This window comes from Calliphora vicina, chromosome 5, assembly GCF_958450345.1.
Source record: "Calliphora vicina chromosome 5, idCalVici1.1, whole genome shotgun sequence".
Classification (NCBI taxonomy): Eukaryota; Metazoa; Arthropoda; class Insecta; order Diptera; family Calliphoridae; genus Calliphora; species Calliphora vicina.
Genome location: NC_088784.1, coordinates 92,813,848 through 92,830,710, shown reverse-complemented (window position 1 = coordinate 92,830,710; position 16,863 = coordinate 92,813,848). Strand labels below are relative to the sequence as shown.

The window sequence follows — 16,863 nt, the reverse complement described above, 5'->3', positions numbered from 1 at the left end:
GTAAAATTTTACCCATATTTTAAATACCAATTTTACATTTTCAAAATTTTTTTTAAACGAAATTTCAAAAAATTGGAAAAAAAAAATTTATTTTTTTTTAAAATTTTTTTGGTGAAAAAAAAAATTTGGGTTAAAAACTATTTTTACCTATTTTGACCCATTGTAGGTCCAACTTACCTTTTGAAATATCTATCATTAGATATCCATATTGTCTATATTAATGATATAGATAAAAAATAGGCCAAAAATCTTTTCGAATTTATTCACAATTAAGCGAATTCGTTCATTTTCACAAAGTTGTATGTGCTTACAAGCCTATACTTTGAGTGTAAATTTTACATGGTTTTTGTTATTGTAACAAAAAAATACATGTAAAATTTACACTCAAATTATACACCTATAAGCACATACAATTTTCTGAAAATAAGCGAATTCACTTAATTGTGAATAAATTCGAAAAAAATCAATCGATTTTTATGATCGATATTTCATTTTGTTGCTATTATATGTGGCTTTGCGAAAAAGTAATAAACATGAAAAATTTCTGGCGTTTTCTATTTTTCATGATTTTTTTAAAAGAAAAAAGTTTTATATTTTTATGTAAAAAATTAATTTTTTGCTTTAATTTGTTATTATAAATCCGAGACTACTAAGCCGATTCAAACGCAATATATATGTGAAAATTTGTAAATAGTATGGGGAAAATTTTTTCAAAATTCATTCATTCATAGGAAGAATATTAACTACACAATTTTATGTATATCAAACAAAAATAGTAAAATTTTGTGAAAATGAGCTAATTCACTTAATTGTGAATAAATTCGACCGATATCTCGTTTTGTTCCTATTACATGTGGCTTTGCGATGAAGTAATAAATCTGAACATTTTCTGCCGTTTTCGATTTTTTATGATTTTTTTAAAACAAAAAAACTTGCTATTTTCATGTAAAAAATATATTTTTTGCCTTAATTTGTTATTATAACTCCGAAACTACTGAGCCGATTGAAGCGCAATATATATGGGGAAATTTAAGCAAAATATGGGGAAAATGTTTTCAAAATTCACTCAATCGAAAGAAGAACATTAACTACTCAATTTTATGTAGATCAAACAAAAAACTAAAATTTTGTGAAAATGAGCGAATTCACTTAATTGTGAATAAATTTGAAAATAATCAATGGATTTTTATGTTAGGTACATATTTCATGTTGTTGTTATTATATGTGGCTTTGCGTTTAAGCAATAAATCTAAACAATTTCTGGAGTTTTCGATTTTTCATGATTTTTTTAAAACAAAAAAATTTAATATTTTCATGTAAAAAATATATTTTTTTTACTTCAACTTGTTATTATAATTCCGAAACTACTGAGCCGATCAAAATTAAATATATCTGTGAAAATTTGTACATAGTATGAGGAAAATGTTTTTAAAATTCAATCTTTCAAAAGAAGAACATTAACTACTTAATATTATGTATTTGAAACAAAATAGAAAAATTTTGTTAAAATGAGAGAATTCTCTTAATTGTGAATAAATTCGAAAAGAATAAATCGATATTTATGATCGTTATTTCATTTTGTTCCTACTACATGTGGCTTTGCGATAAAGCTATAAATCTTAACAATTTCTGCCGTTTTCGATTTTTCATGATTTTTTTTAAACAAAAAAGTTTATTGCTCCAATTTGTTATTATAACTCCGAAACTACTAAGACGATTAAAACGCAATATATAAGTGGATTAAAGGCTATGTAAATCTCAACTTTTCTATTTTTATTTTGATAACATTGGACTAACCGTTTTTGATTTATAATTAATTATGTGGAGTAACGTCTAAAAAAAATCAAAATTTTACTTAATTTTTTTTAAAAAACCACTCCATAGAATTTCAAATTTTGACCATATTTGTACCACTGGAACCAAAATAAATCAAAATTTTGTAGTGATTTAAAAAGCCTCTAAAATTGTTATGATTTTGTTGCCCTGTGTAATGTAAATTTTGGACTTTTGGATATTTTTAAAATTGTCAGCGTTTGGTTTGTAGATGACGAAGAAATATGTTTGAACGAAAAGTGCAAAATAAATGTAAATACACCCATTAGTGTGGCCGATTTTTGCAGCTGATATATCACAAAATTATTTGAATGTTTAAACTAATTTAGTAAAAAGAATAATTCCGTTCAACTGATTTATTATGAAGACTAATTCTTACTTTATCATTCCAGTATTCGGTTTATTAGTTTACTACAATACCACCAAGATATCTTTTAAGAAAATTAGTTTTCTGTCACATCCAAGAAAGGATATTTCAGATTTGTAAAACGCTTTCAGTTTTTGGATATCATTTGCAAAATAAACCTGGCAACCCTTCTGGCCCCACTTTATGCGTTTTTTGCTTTCCTTTTTTTTGTATTTTTGAAATTCATAAAATAAACGATAAAGTGGCATGCAGTGCACACGTTTTTGTTGTTCAAAAAAATAAATAAACGCGAGCCCCATCATGATTGTGGAGGTCTGAACAAAAAAATATAGAGAGCTTTATGTTCACAAATTAAGAGAGAGCTGAGAGAGCTTATAAAATAACACAAAGAAAAATGGGTGATCAAATAAATACACACATAGATACATACATATAAAAGTGTAAATGTTGTAGATACTCACACTCTAACAATGTGAATACGAACTGGTAGGTATTTGTAACATTTTAAACTCGCGCGATAAACTCGTGCAGTGATATCGAATACGATTTTGTTTGGTTGTTGTTGTTTGTGGTTGCAGCATACACATGATCTTGGTATGGGGAATTTTATGTATGATAAATGTATTACAGATACATTTAGACTGAAAGAAATAGAAATCACATGGTCATTTGGTTGGTTTAAAATGCATTTAAAAGTTTTATAGTTTTTTGGGTTTTATTAAATTTAGTTAGGGATTGTTTTTGTGAAAACACTAAATGAAATACAACTGAGTAATTTTGTTTAAATTTTACAAAAAACAGGCCTTCAAAGAAGGTGAAACTTTATACTAAAAGTTCAATAAACTTTTGGTTTGTTATTTTGAAAATTTCGAAAGTAGGTTTAAACAGATGTATGTAGGAAGGTATAAATATTTCACTGATTATTTGTTGGTAATTTTAAATTCTTTATGCTTGTTTGTATATAAACGAAATTTTCGTTTTTTCTCCCAAAAATTCTTTGTTTTCGCTAAACGCATTTATTGTGTTTCCAGCTACATATTAAATTTTAGCAAATATTAGTTTTATTAAAAGATAAAACAGTTTAATGTGTGTGTGTTTTTTTAGATAATTCGTGGTAATTGCTTATGGAATATTTCCCAAGTGAATATTTATTTGACAAAATTCTTGCGCCTTTGATAATAAATGAGCAAACATAGACCTAATACTCTTTTCTTAAAACTTATAATTACATTTTATTATCTCTGCATAATAAATATAAATAATTTTTGAAGAAATAAAACAAAATTATTATGTGTTCAGAACAAACAGTTGTCATCCTCACTTACGTGTGATACAAGTACGAATAAATAAATAAACAAACAAATAACGTTAATGTACTGCAGCAGAATAACTGTTAGACTGTTATAAATTATCGAGTGTTTGTTATACACTCGAATATTAAGCAATCATTACAATAACTGTAGTAGAAAATAAAGTACTTGCTGCATAACTACTGTAAATTGTGTGCACAAACAATGCAGTGTGATTAACAATGAAATACAAATAATGCTACGGGTAACAAATTTAAGGATTCTTTAAATTCTTAATATAAGTACTAAATATGTATGTAAACATAAAGTACCAAGAATTTTATTTTCTTGTCACGTTCTAAATATGTTACTTTTAGTTTTCTTTCATATATAAACTTCTCATGCACTGTGGTTCAAGTCTCAATAATAGGTAGACAAAATTATAAAAAAATGTGTTCGCAGAATAAAGTGAAATATGTTTTTTATTATAGCAAACAACTTGCTCTCTTACAATGTATTAAACATAAAGTACCAGGAATTAATTTGTCTAGTTACGTACTAAATATGTAACTTTAAATTGTCTTTCAAGCATAAGGAGTTATTAGGCACTGTGATTCAAATCCCAAATCTAGGTAGACAAAATTATAAAAAATTGTGATTAAATTTTTATATTAGCTAACAACTTGCTCTCTTATGCATTAAACACATTCACGGCAGCAGCCTGTCAAAAATATAATACACACATGTGTATATATGAAAATTGTTATTTTCACGACAACACGGCTACAAGGCTACACGACCACCATTAATGCTGCACAGTGGTATGAGAATAAAAAAAGAGGGAAATAAATCTGTAACTTCTAAACCCTTTTTGAATGAAATTTCACATGCCCAAAGAGGAAGTGTAGTCGAGTTTAAGTTTTGAATTTGGACCTCATGAGCCCACCAGGAGCGGGACCAGTGGTTCCCAAAGTAGGATTCCTCGGGTATGTTCAATTTTTAAAATGATCCTATTTCTTCGTTTGTGTTACGATTTAAAAAAAAGTACACATATAGAATCTCTACATAAAAGCACTACATAAAACTTCCTCGCAGCTATCAATTATCTCTTATAGCTTAGGAGATATTCGCATTTGAAAATTTAATTTTCAACATTTTTACCCACCCTACTCCAGTTTTTTTGGTGACCGCGGTTCCAAATATTCCCCGATTTTATCCGTTTTTCTTTTATAGGATTAACAAAAGATCTATATATCAAATAAAGAAAGAAATGTTTAAAAATCATGGCTGAGTCCAAAGTTATATTCATTTTAATTTAAAAAAATTAAAAAAGGCGATTTTTCGCAATTTTTTTGGGAAAAAATTACTTTTATTCTTTTTAAGTTATCTAAAAAATTTCTAACAGGATGTATAATGAATTTGTACTTTTTGAAAATCTAACTTTACGCCAATTATTCTAAATGAAAAAAACATTTATAATTTTTGATACCGACGGGAGCAGGTCCATTCAAAAAATGCCTACTTTTTATGTAAAATTCAACATTAAGGCAAAAATTCTCAAATGGCATATTCGATATAAAAATATAGTAACCTATTTTAGATGGCCCAATAAGTTCTTAATTATTTTGTAAAGGGTTCCGATAACCCCGCCCCTGGTATGGATATTATAGCCAAAAAACGAAAAAATCCCATTTTTGGGATTTTTCAAGATTTTTTAGGAATTGCGGGATACTTGATAACAAATTTCAAAATTTGTTTTTATTTTTCCATTTTAAATAGAAAAATCTACATAACTGTGAAATTTCATTAAAAAATATTCATAAATAAAAATTTTATTTCAATTTGAAAAATTTGTATCAATGCAAAATTCAATAAAAAGCTTTTTTTGTCATATTTTTCAAAAAAGTATTCCATGAATTTTTTAATTGTCAAAAGTTATATACATTTTTGAAAAATAGACAAAATCCTCTATCCATTGATATATAACATGTCTACCTTATGTTTTTTACGTGTCAAATAAATTAGGGAAAACTAAACAACTCGCTGAGAATTTACCTAGAACTGTTATTTACATTCATAAAAATGTTATGTAGGCAACATGCTTTTTTATGAATTTCTATGTTAGATGTTACGATAGGTCAAAATCGCGAAAAATATTTTTTAACCCGAGTTTTTTTTCATCAAAAAATTTTTTTGTCATAAATTTTTTAAAAAAAATTTAAAAACTAAAAAAAAAAATTTAAAAATTTTGAAAAACAATTAAATTTTGTTTACCTAAAACTATTTAAAAAAATGTATTTCAAAGTATAATTTGGTGAAGGGTATATAAGATTCGGCACAGCCGAATATAGATCTCTTACTTGTTTTCCTTTAAAATATTTGATATAAAGTTAGCATTTAGAAAAGATTTTAGATAACCTAAAATGAAAAAAAGTATTTTTCTTCCAAAAAACTAGCCTTTTTAAATTTTTTAAATTCAAATACATATAACTTTGGAGTCGGTCATGATTTTTAAACAATTTTTTTTTTGACATTTACATTTGTTAATCCAGCAAAAGAAAAATGGAAAAAATCGGGTAAACATTTTGATAATTTAATTTTCAAATGCGAATATCTCCTAAGTACTTTTTAACCCCATGCTTAAGCATGCCTCAAGCCACTCATCGCAAAATGCCAATAAATGCAAATATAACTGATATTTGATTTCAAAAACATTGAAAGCTTATTAAAATAATTTAAGTATGTTTTTTAGCAACTATTATATGAGTTTTTCAAATGCAAAATCAGTTATACATATTTGCATTTTTGCATATTGGCAATTTTGCGATGAGTGCCTAGGGTATGCTTGGGCATTAAAGGGTTAAGCCATGTCCGTCTGTCTGTTGAAATCAACTTTCCGAAGCCCCCAAATAACTTACATACACGATTCATACATCAATATCTCCGGAATTCTTCCGGCTCGGTTTCTAAAAATCGGTCCAAAAATGTCTGAGATATAAGGAAAATACCAGGACATCCTGACCTACATATATCTGGATTACTAAGTCATTAATATAGACAATATGGATATCTAATGATAGATATTTCAAAAACCTTTGCAACGACGTATACAAGATCATAGTAAGATGGTCATACAATGCACCAAAATCGGAAAAAATATTTTTTAACCCGAATTTTTTTTTACCAAAAAGTTTTTTTTTGCGAAATATTAAAAAATTATAGAAAATAAAAAAAAACTAAAAAAAAAAAAATTTTTAAATTTAAAAAAAAATTTTAAATTTTTAAATTTAAAAATTTTTTTAAAACTTTTCAAAAAATTTTTTTTTTCCTAAAAATTTAAAAAAAACTGGGAAAAAAAATAAATTGTGTTTACCTAAAAATGTTTAAAATTTTTATTTTGAAGTATAATTTGGAATTGAAAAATATTCCCATAAGACTCTTCTTTCCATCCATGTAGGGTTTTAGAGCTTGTAAATCTTTTATTTTTTTTTTACAATTTTGTTACTTGACTGGTTTTTGAAATAAACGTTTCAATTATGATTGAATTTTGAAAATTACGATTGAATTTTGGAACTCATCATATCATGAGTTCGTCATAGCCATATGATGAGTTCGAAAATCTAATCTAAGTTTCAAACTTGTGTATTATTGTAAAATAAATTCAACTATTTTCAATATTTTTAAATATTTGTTCGTACATAATATCGAAATTCTACTTTAGATATTACTGAATAAAAAAACATAGTATTTATTTAATGCATTTACGATTATCATAAAAGAAAAATATTGGAAAATTTGTGAATAAAAACATTTTAAAAAAGCGTAGAAAAGTATTGCAAATTATCATGGAAAAAAACAGGTTTAGAAACCCTTAAATAAATATTGTTTCGATTTTTCGAACATGAATATTTTATTTAAAAGAATATATAAAAATTACAAATACAAACTTCTCACTGAATCAGTAAAACTAAGAAATTTCAGAAAACCAGAATCAGTGAAATTTTTGTATGTTTTAAACAAATATTTGAATGAAATTGTGTGTAAATTCAAACAAAATTTTTATTCAATATCATATTTTTTTAATTGAAAAAATATTGTTTTTTTTCAATTAAATTTTTGCAAAATTTTGTGTTTGAATTTACAAATTTTATGATAGGTCTTAATTCAAACAATATTTTGTCTGATTGGGTGAATTTCTTGATTGAATCAGAAATTTAATTCTTTCTGTGTAAGGAGTTACTTTGACTCTATTAGTTGGCATTCAATTCAATTGTTATCGCTAACAGCCTCCATATGCAACATCACAAGGAAGTCTGGCAAAATATATAAAGTCTGCATTGTCGTCTAAATTCATGCATATAGAGTAATGAAATAAAAAAAAAAACAGAAAATTAAATTACATTCAACTCAAAACTGATAAGGCATATAAATACAAAAATATATGAAGCCCATAAATAAAATAGGTTCCACTTAAACGTTTTTGTACTGTACTTCAATGTTATCTCTAGGATTTTTTTAAATATTTGTATTGTTTTATTTCAACTGCAACTGCATCTTTACTGATAAGATTATATTGTTTTTTAATAAATTATTAATTTTATTTATTTTTTTCTTTAATATCATTTTAGGTCCACTTATTGGTACCCGTCATATTCAATGTTTTCTATGTTTCTGCTGTCTCTCTTTGGCGTACGCCATGAGAGTAAACTTGAGTGTGGCCATTGTAGCGATGACTGATAAAAATGCTACACAAAGTGATTTTGAGGTAAGGTTTTTCAAAATCAATATCTATTCAGTTTCTAATTATGTTTTTTTTCGTTTACAGGAATTCCAGTGGGATGAGAGCACAAAATCCTATTTGTTAAGTAGTTTCTTTTGGGGCTACATTACCACCCAAATACCTGGTGGCCATATTGCCCAAAAGTATGGTGCTAAAATTATTCTATTGGTTGGTATAACCCTATGTTCTCTGCTTACCCTAATCACCCCCGTTGCTGCTCATTATGGTGGCTGGCAATTGTTATTTGCTGTGCGCGTAATACAAGGCTTACTGCAAGGTGCTGTTCATCCTGCTACTCATGCCATGTTAGCTAAATGGGCTCCCGTTGAGGAGAGAGGTGCTCTGGGTACCTTCTGTTATTCTGGCTCCCAATTTGGCACTGTAATTACGTTGGCTGCCAGTGGTTACATAGCTGATTCTTCAGCTGGTTGGCCGGGTATTTTTTATATTTCCGGTTCCATAGGTTTCATATGGTCCATCTGCTGGTATTTGTTTGCTGCTAGTACTCCTGCAGAGCACAAGAGCATTACACCGGAAGAGAAAAAAATGATTGAGAACTCTTTGGGTCAAGTAGATAATACTCCCAAAGTTAATGGTCCTACGCCTTGGATTAAAATGTTCACCTCACCACCCTTCATATCCCTGATCATTGTGCACTGTACTCACATGTGGGGCTTCTGGACTTTGCTGACTCAAATCCCCAACTATATGAAGAACATTTTGGGTGTTGATATTAAAAATAGTGCTTTACTCTCCTCGCTTCCCTATGCTGTGATGTGCATACTATCATTCTGCTTTATCTATTTGTCAAAATTACTGGCAAGAAAAGAGAATTTGTCATTGGCGTTTAGTCGCAAATTTTTCAATTCTATTGGTCATTGGATTCCTATGATTTCGTTGATTGCATTGGGTTATGTCACCGAGGAACATTCGACATTGGCAGTGGTTTTGCTAACGCTGACGGTGGGCATAAGTGCTGCTACATATTTGGGCTTCCAGGTGAATCATATTGATTTGTCACCCAATTATGCGGGCACCTTGATGGGCATTACGAATGGTGCCGCTAATGTGATGAGTGCTTTGGCGCCTTTGGCTGTGGGCGTGGTAGTGAATGATGTGGTAAGTTGACAATATACATACACTATATAGATTTGAATTATCATGGCTACCTAGTACAAATATGGTCCAAATTTTAAAATTAAAATAAAATTTTGTGAAAATGAGCGAACTCACTTAATTGTAAATAAATTCAAAAATACTCCTTTGATTATTATTATCGGTATCTCATTTTATTGCTATTATATGTGGCTTTGCGATAAAGCAACAAATCTAAACAATTTCTGCGGTTTTCGATTTTTCATGATTTTTTTAAAGCAAACAAATTTGCTATTTTCACGTAAAAAATATATTTTTTGTTTCAATTTATTATTATAACTCCGAAACTACTGAGCCGATTGAAACGCAATATATATAAGAAAATTTGTACATATCATGAGGAAAATGTTTTCGAAATTCCAGTAATCGAAAGAAGAACACTGACCACCCAATTGTATGTATATCAAGCAAAAAACTAAAATTTTGTGAAAATAAGCGAATTCACTTAATTGTAAATAAATTCGAAAATAATCCTTTGATTTTTATTACCGGTATCTCATTTTGTTGCTATTAGATGTGGGTTTGCGATAAAGCAATAAATCTAAACAATTTCTGCCGTTTTTGATTTTTCATGATTTTTTTAAAACAAAAAAATTTGCTATTTTCACGTAAAAAATATATTTTTTGTTTCAATTTATTATTATAAATCCGAAACTACTGAGCCGATTGAAACGCAATATATATAAGAAAATTTGTACGTATCATGAGCAAAATGTTTTCGAAATTCCAGCAATCGAAAGAAGAACACTGACCACCCAATTGTATGTATATCAAGCAAAAAACTAAAATTTTGTGAAAATGAGCGAATTCACTTAAATATAAATAAATTCGAAAACAATCCAGCGATTTTTATGGTCTATATCTCATTTTGTTCACATTATATGTGGTTTTGCGATAAAGTAATAAAACTGAAAAATTTCTGCCGTTTTTGATTTTTCATGATTTTTTTTAAAACAAAAAAATTTGCTATTTTCACATAAAAAATATTTTTTTTGCTTTAATTTATTATTATAACTCCGAAACTAATGGGCCGATTGAAACGCAACATATACGTGAAAATTTGTACATAGCATCGGAAAAATGTTTTCAAAATTCATTTAATTGAAAGGGGAATATTAACTATTAAATTGTATGTATATCACACAAAAAACTAAAATTTTGTGAAAATGAGCGAATTCACTTAATTGTGAATAAATTCGAAAACAGTCACTCTATTTTTATGATTGGCATCTCATTTTATTGCTATTATATGTGGCTTTGCGATAGAGCAATAATTCTGAAAAATTTTTGCCGTTTTCAATTTTTCATTATTTTTTTAAATCAAAAAAAATTTGCTTTTTTCACGTAAAAAATATATTTTTTGCTTCAATTTGTTATTATAACTCCGAAACTAGTGAGCCGATTAAAATGCATTATATAATCGGATTAAAGGCTGTAGAAACCTAAATTTTTCTAAGTTTATTTTATTAATATTGGACTAACCGTTTTTGATTTATGATTAATTATGTGAAGAAATCTCTAAAAAAATTCACAATTTTACAATTTTATCATAGAATATAAAATTTGGACAATATTAAAACTACTGGCAGCACAATACTTCAAAATTGTCTTGTGGTTTAAAAAGCCTCTAATTTTTTTCGATTTTGTTGCCCTGTGTTATGTAGATATATTTTTAACATAAAAATTATAAATTTTTAACCCTATTAATTTGTTTCTTGCAGAAAAATGTTGTCGAATGGCGTATGGTTTTCTTCATCGCTGCCGGCTTCTACTTTGTGGGTAATCTGCTGTTCGTGTTAATGGGTAAAACAGAAGTCCAAAGTTGGAACTCTCCTGAAGATGCATTAGCCAAACGTCTGAGTGTTATTGATCCCGAAACACCAGCTCTCATAACAAACGGTGATATTGTCAAGCCCCAAATCAAAGAAAATGGCAACAAATAATAAAGTGATCGTCAACATAATTTAAAATTTTACAAAATATTTACAAACATAAAACAAGCGTACTGAAGACCTCTTTAATTATTAAGCTTTAGTTAAAAAAGTTAAAAAATTAGTGATTTAAATATAAACTAGATTTAAGCATTAAATAGTTTTAATTGCAAAATATCAAAAAAAAATAAAAATAAAAGAAATGCGTATTAATTTTATTAAAAAAAACAAGCATTTATAAAAAAAAAAATTAAAGAAAATTATATATAAAAACGTTCCTAAAAAGACCTTAATTTTTATTTTGAAAAAGGACATAACAAAAGAAATTTCATATATTTTGTATTTGAAAAAAATAAATCTTTCCTTTCTTATTTAAATATATATTATTTGAGCTTCCATTAGTTTTAAATGAACAAATTTGTTTTCTTTAGTAAAATTATTTTCTATTTCATATTTAACAGTATTTAAAAACTTTAACACACAAATTGTAAATAATTTAGAAAATTTTCTTTGAAATTTAGGCCCTAATTCAGAAACACGGTTTGAACATTTATTTTAAAAATTTTGTATAAAAATCACTTTGTTTTCAAATAATTTTTGAGTGGTTTTCATATAAAAATTTGAAAATTGTTTTCCGTTCATGTTTCTGAATTAGGGGTTTAGATTTCATTTGAACAATTTTTTGTTTGTCCGTTTATTTTTTTCTATTTTAAAGCGTTTGTACTTTAATTATTATAAAAGATTTGTGTACATAATTACATTTTAAGTAAATTATTTAATTTAGCCTAAATAACTATAAATATAAAATAAAATAATAAAAATGAAAAACAAAAAAAAAACTAATTGCAATATCTAAATGTGCCTTAATAATTATAAATTTATTTAGTTTAAGTTAAATTAAGTTAAATTTTATTCAAATTAAAATTTTGAAAATAAATTTACAAAACAACAACGGTGCCAATATACAATTAAACATTTTAAAATAAATAAACTATTCGATATAAAGAAAAAAAAATAATATATAAAAAAATGTGGTCTTTTATTTTGAATTTTTAGTGAAGTTAACTTGATATATTTGGCTATACCCAGTCTTGTATACCCCCATCAATATGTAGCTTTGGCCTTCTATGTTCCGAAAATAATTAATTTGTTAAAACTTTAAATGACTTTCATTATATACGAGTACAAATTATTTATTGAAAATAAAATATTTTTCTGATTATATAGTACAGGCAAATCTCGGTATAACGAATCTCACTTTAACGAAAATCCGATTTAACGCACGGTCGAATTCGTAACATTGACCACCTTATATAACGAACGTTTCAAAAATTGTATGCTCGATATAACGAATGATGAGAAAAAACAAACAAAATCAAACAAACGACCAAATGTAACCCGATTTTTACCATATTTTACAGTATAATTTCAGATAACTTAGAACTAGTTTGTGCATTATTTGATCGAATTGATGCATAGCCAACATATTTATGACTGCTCAAACAGTATTCCGGGGGGACATTTGTATGGGGGCTAGGTGAAATCATGGACCGAAGTTGCCCATTTTCAATACCTTATAAACATAGAGTATTTTAGCTAGCTAGCTCCTTTCGTTTGGACTCTATCGTGTTTTCAACTGACAGACAGACGGACATATTTAGATCGTCTTGAAATCGTATGAGGACCCAGGATATATATACTATTTCTATACGTTACATATGGAATGACAACATCAATATAACCCCATATTTTTCGATGGTGCACCACGGTGGTAATAAAATGGATTGTTATTTCAAATAACATTTTTTTTTTAATTTTTTTTTTTAATTTTTATTTTGAAATTTATTAGTGTAAATTGATGGCAATATATTTTTTTTTTGGTGAAAAAAAAATGAATATCATATAAATATTTTTCCCGATTTTGACCCATTGTAGGTCCGATTTACTATGGGCTTATATAACGCCGTTGAAATGGTTTTTGAATAGCGGATATATTGAAGTATGAATCATTGTTATACGGGAGCCATGGAAAGTTAATTTCAATATAAAGATGGTCAGACGGAAATGGATATATCGACTACGGATATATCGATCTGGAACCTGTACCGAACGCGACTGATTCGTACACAGAGAAAACAGATTCGTGATAGCAACCGAATTTGTTGCCAATCGAAGGATTCGGTTGCACATATAGAATTTTTCAGTTCTAACAACAGAAAGTCAGTTGATAAAGAAGAATTTCAGTTGAGGCAACCAAACTTTAGTTACCCCTTCCAAAATATTGTAGCCACAACTGTAAAATTCGGTCACTAAGATAGAATCATTCGAATGGCAACAAATTCGGTTGCTATCACGAATCTGTTTTCTCTGTGTATGAAGTGAGCATTTGCCGAAAGAATATGCAGCCAGACACGAAGCAATAATATTCCATAATGACAACGCTCGGCCACATTATGCAATACCTGTTAAAAACTATTTTGAATGATGAGGTTGGGATAGTGTTCCTACGTGGGAAAAATTTCCCGGGAATATTTTTTTTGTTAATTTTCGGGAAATGTTTGTCGGGAATTTCTTCATAAGTTTTCTTCTAAAAGTTACAATTTCAGATACGTTTCGATGGCCAAATTTTTTGCTAATTAAATCATTCTATTATATCCATCGTTTTTCTCGCTTCTAGCAACAGATAGGCAGTTGGCAAAGAAGTATTACTATTGAGATAATCGAATTTATTCACTCAACTCAAGCCACGGCAGCAAAATTTGGTTATTAATTATGAATCAAATTTAAAGTTTATGCTCTTAAATGAATTAAGTATTAAGATGCCTAACATCATCTTTTAGGGATATTCAATGATCATTATTCATATTTAGAGAAAATAATAACAATAATAGTGGTTCAAATTTGTTTATTTACCATCAGATTTGAAAAATTTCTCTAACTACGCATGTTTTGTAGATTTAACATGGTCGAAATTATTTTTAATTAAACAATTAATATATTGATTGCATACTGATTAAAACTATGACTGTGCCAATACCGATCGAATGCAAGCATTAAATCAGAAACCCTTATAAAGGTTGGACCAACAACCAAATACAGTTATTTTATACTTTTTTTTGTTAAAATTATAAGTCAATTTATTCGAAAAACAATTTTGTGGTTTTTGGTTTAATTTAGTGTTAAAAAATTCCTGGGAATGAAACGATTTTTTAAATTCCTCCCGGGAAAGAAAAAAGTCCGGGAAATTAGGAACCTTAGGTTGGGAAGTTTTGCCTTACCCGCTTTATAGACCAGTCCTTGCCCCGTCCGAATACTGTTTATGTCGCTCGATGCAGTATGCTCTCTCTGGAATATCCTTAGCGCCATGGATATTTGGCTTCTGTTTCGATTCGGCTGGTTGACCGGGCTTCACATACGATCTCGTACTCTTCGCGTTATCGTAATGAATCCATTTCTCATTCAAGATCTCTCTCAAATTGGTACCCAATTTGTTTAATGAATACTGCTGCTTGCAGACGTTTTGAAATTGCTGATTTTAAAGATTTTGCAAAACTCCTGTTGAGTTTCACAACAATTTTGATTAAAATGTGTTTGGCTGGCCTGGGCGATCTTTGTCTTCCGTGTCGAAATCGTCACTTCTGAAACGCACAAACAATCTCTCGAACGTTAAAACCGGTGAAACACATTCACCATAAGCTTGGGTGAGCAATCAGTGTGATTTAGCGGCAGTTTTTTTTTCAAATTAAAGAAGTAAAGTAAAACTTCCCGCAAATGACGCGGCACAAAATTCGACATTCTCGAGGCACTAGCCGTGTTCAAATGATACGCCATCTATTGTAAATCCCGCATTTTTAATTCATACACACAATATTTTGTAATGGATTTGAATTAAAGAAAACTTGAAGGATTTAATAAGAAATTCATTCTATAAAAAATGAATTCTTAAAGGAATGGAGTACTGAGGAATAAAGCCTATGAATTAATTCGTATTGAATTGTTCAAAATTGTTTAATTTTGAAAATAGAATTTAGAAGTATTTCTTTCGAAACTTTCCTGGATATACAGTACGAGACACAAATGTGTAAATAAATTTGGAAATATCTATAATTTGAATTTTTATGCTCAACATTTACCAATCTGACAATGTTTTTTACACAATATGAAGATCATGATTAGTGAAATATAGCAATACAAAAAAATTAATTTCAAGTAATGGCATTTAAATACCAGGATATCAAAAAGTTAAAAACTGAATTACACAATTTTGTCGCATTTTCTTTAAAGTTAAATAAACTTGTTATTATTATTTAGAAAAAGAACAATTTTAATCAATTTCATTAATGACAGTTAGTTAAAACATGTTACTAGTTAACAATTTACAATTCTTTAAGGAATATTGAATATGAAGAAGATTATCACCGAAGTTGCAAATTCTGTTACCGAGCAGCTGAAAATGATATCTCCCATCGAAAAATATCCACCAAATTCAATATTTCTTTTAATCTGTTGAGAACATAGCGAATATATGTGGTTTGGCTTTTCCAGCACCAATTTGTGGACGGAATTCAATTCTATTGTTAAAAGATGGTCTCACTGTATAACGTCTAGTTGCATCAGGAGAAGAAAATAGTCCCCGTGAGGTACAACCAAAACTATCTTCATGCTACCAAATTAAGATTTCAAAACGTGCATCTCTTAGAGAAATCAAAAGATGTGGTTTTTATGCAATAAAGATTGTTAAAAAACCTCGTTTAACTGAAAGACACAAGTCTCTTCGACTAACATTTGTAAATTTTTTTAAGAAATGGACCTTTGATGATTGGATGAATCGAAAATTAACCATTTTAGAACTGATGGACCAAAATATGACTACCAAAAACGAAATGCGCCATTAAAAGACCGTGATTTTATGACGACTATGAAATATGGTGGTGGAATATTGCCATTTTGTGGTTGTTTTTCTGCGAAAGGTGTAGGAAAACTCCATAAAATTGGTAGTAATATGAATGCAGAAATGTATATAGACATTATCAAGACAACAGATGTGGATAGTCTGAATGATTGGCGTGGACAAATCTGCGCCAAAAGTGTGTAAATGGGTTGCAGTTATTTTTTTTAGATTACTGGAGTATAATTAAGGAAATATTTTATTTATTTTGTCCTAAAATATCCTTAATAAATATTGTTTAAAAAAAACACAAAACGTTTCTTTATAAACATTGCACTTTAAAAATGGTGTCACAAAGTGTAAATATATGACCATCATTTACACATTTTTGTCTTACACTGTATGTAAGCATACTATAACTCCTTATAAAGTTTTTTAATTTTAAATTTAGTTTTATCTTTTTATAACCGTTAAGCATTACCAGACTGTCATTCGTTGCTTAAATACAACCCTAATTCATTAGATGACCACTGCACAAAGCTACCATACTGCTGGAAGTAAACAAAGAAATTCAAACAAAAACAAAACACGACAAAGTGAGACATGAAAGAGCATGAAAA

The 16,863-nt window shown here is 28.3% G+C and overlaps 1 protein-coding gene across 1 annotated transcript in view; it reads left to right on the top strand.

Moving 5' to 3' along the window:
* The window catches only part of LOC135961038 (putative inorganic phosphate cotransporter), a 31,406-nt gene extending 19,894 nt beyond the window's left edge, over nt 1–11,512 (top strand). Inside the window, exons 2-4 of the mRNA XM_065512503.1 lie at nt 8,118–8,254; nt 8,315–9,388; nt 11,146–11,512. Of these exons, the coding sequence (XP_065368575.1) occupies nt 8,118–8,254; nt 8,315–9,388; nt 11,146–11,367 (1,433 nt within the window). The 3' untranslated portion in view covers nt 11,368–11,512. The remainder of the gene's footprint in view (nt 1–8,117; nt 8,255–8,314; nt 9,389–11,145) is intronic.
* The last annotated feature ends 5,351 nt before the right edge of the window (nt 11,513–16,863 follow it).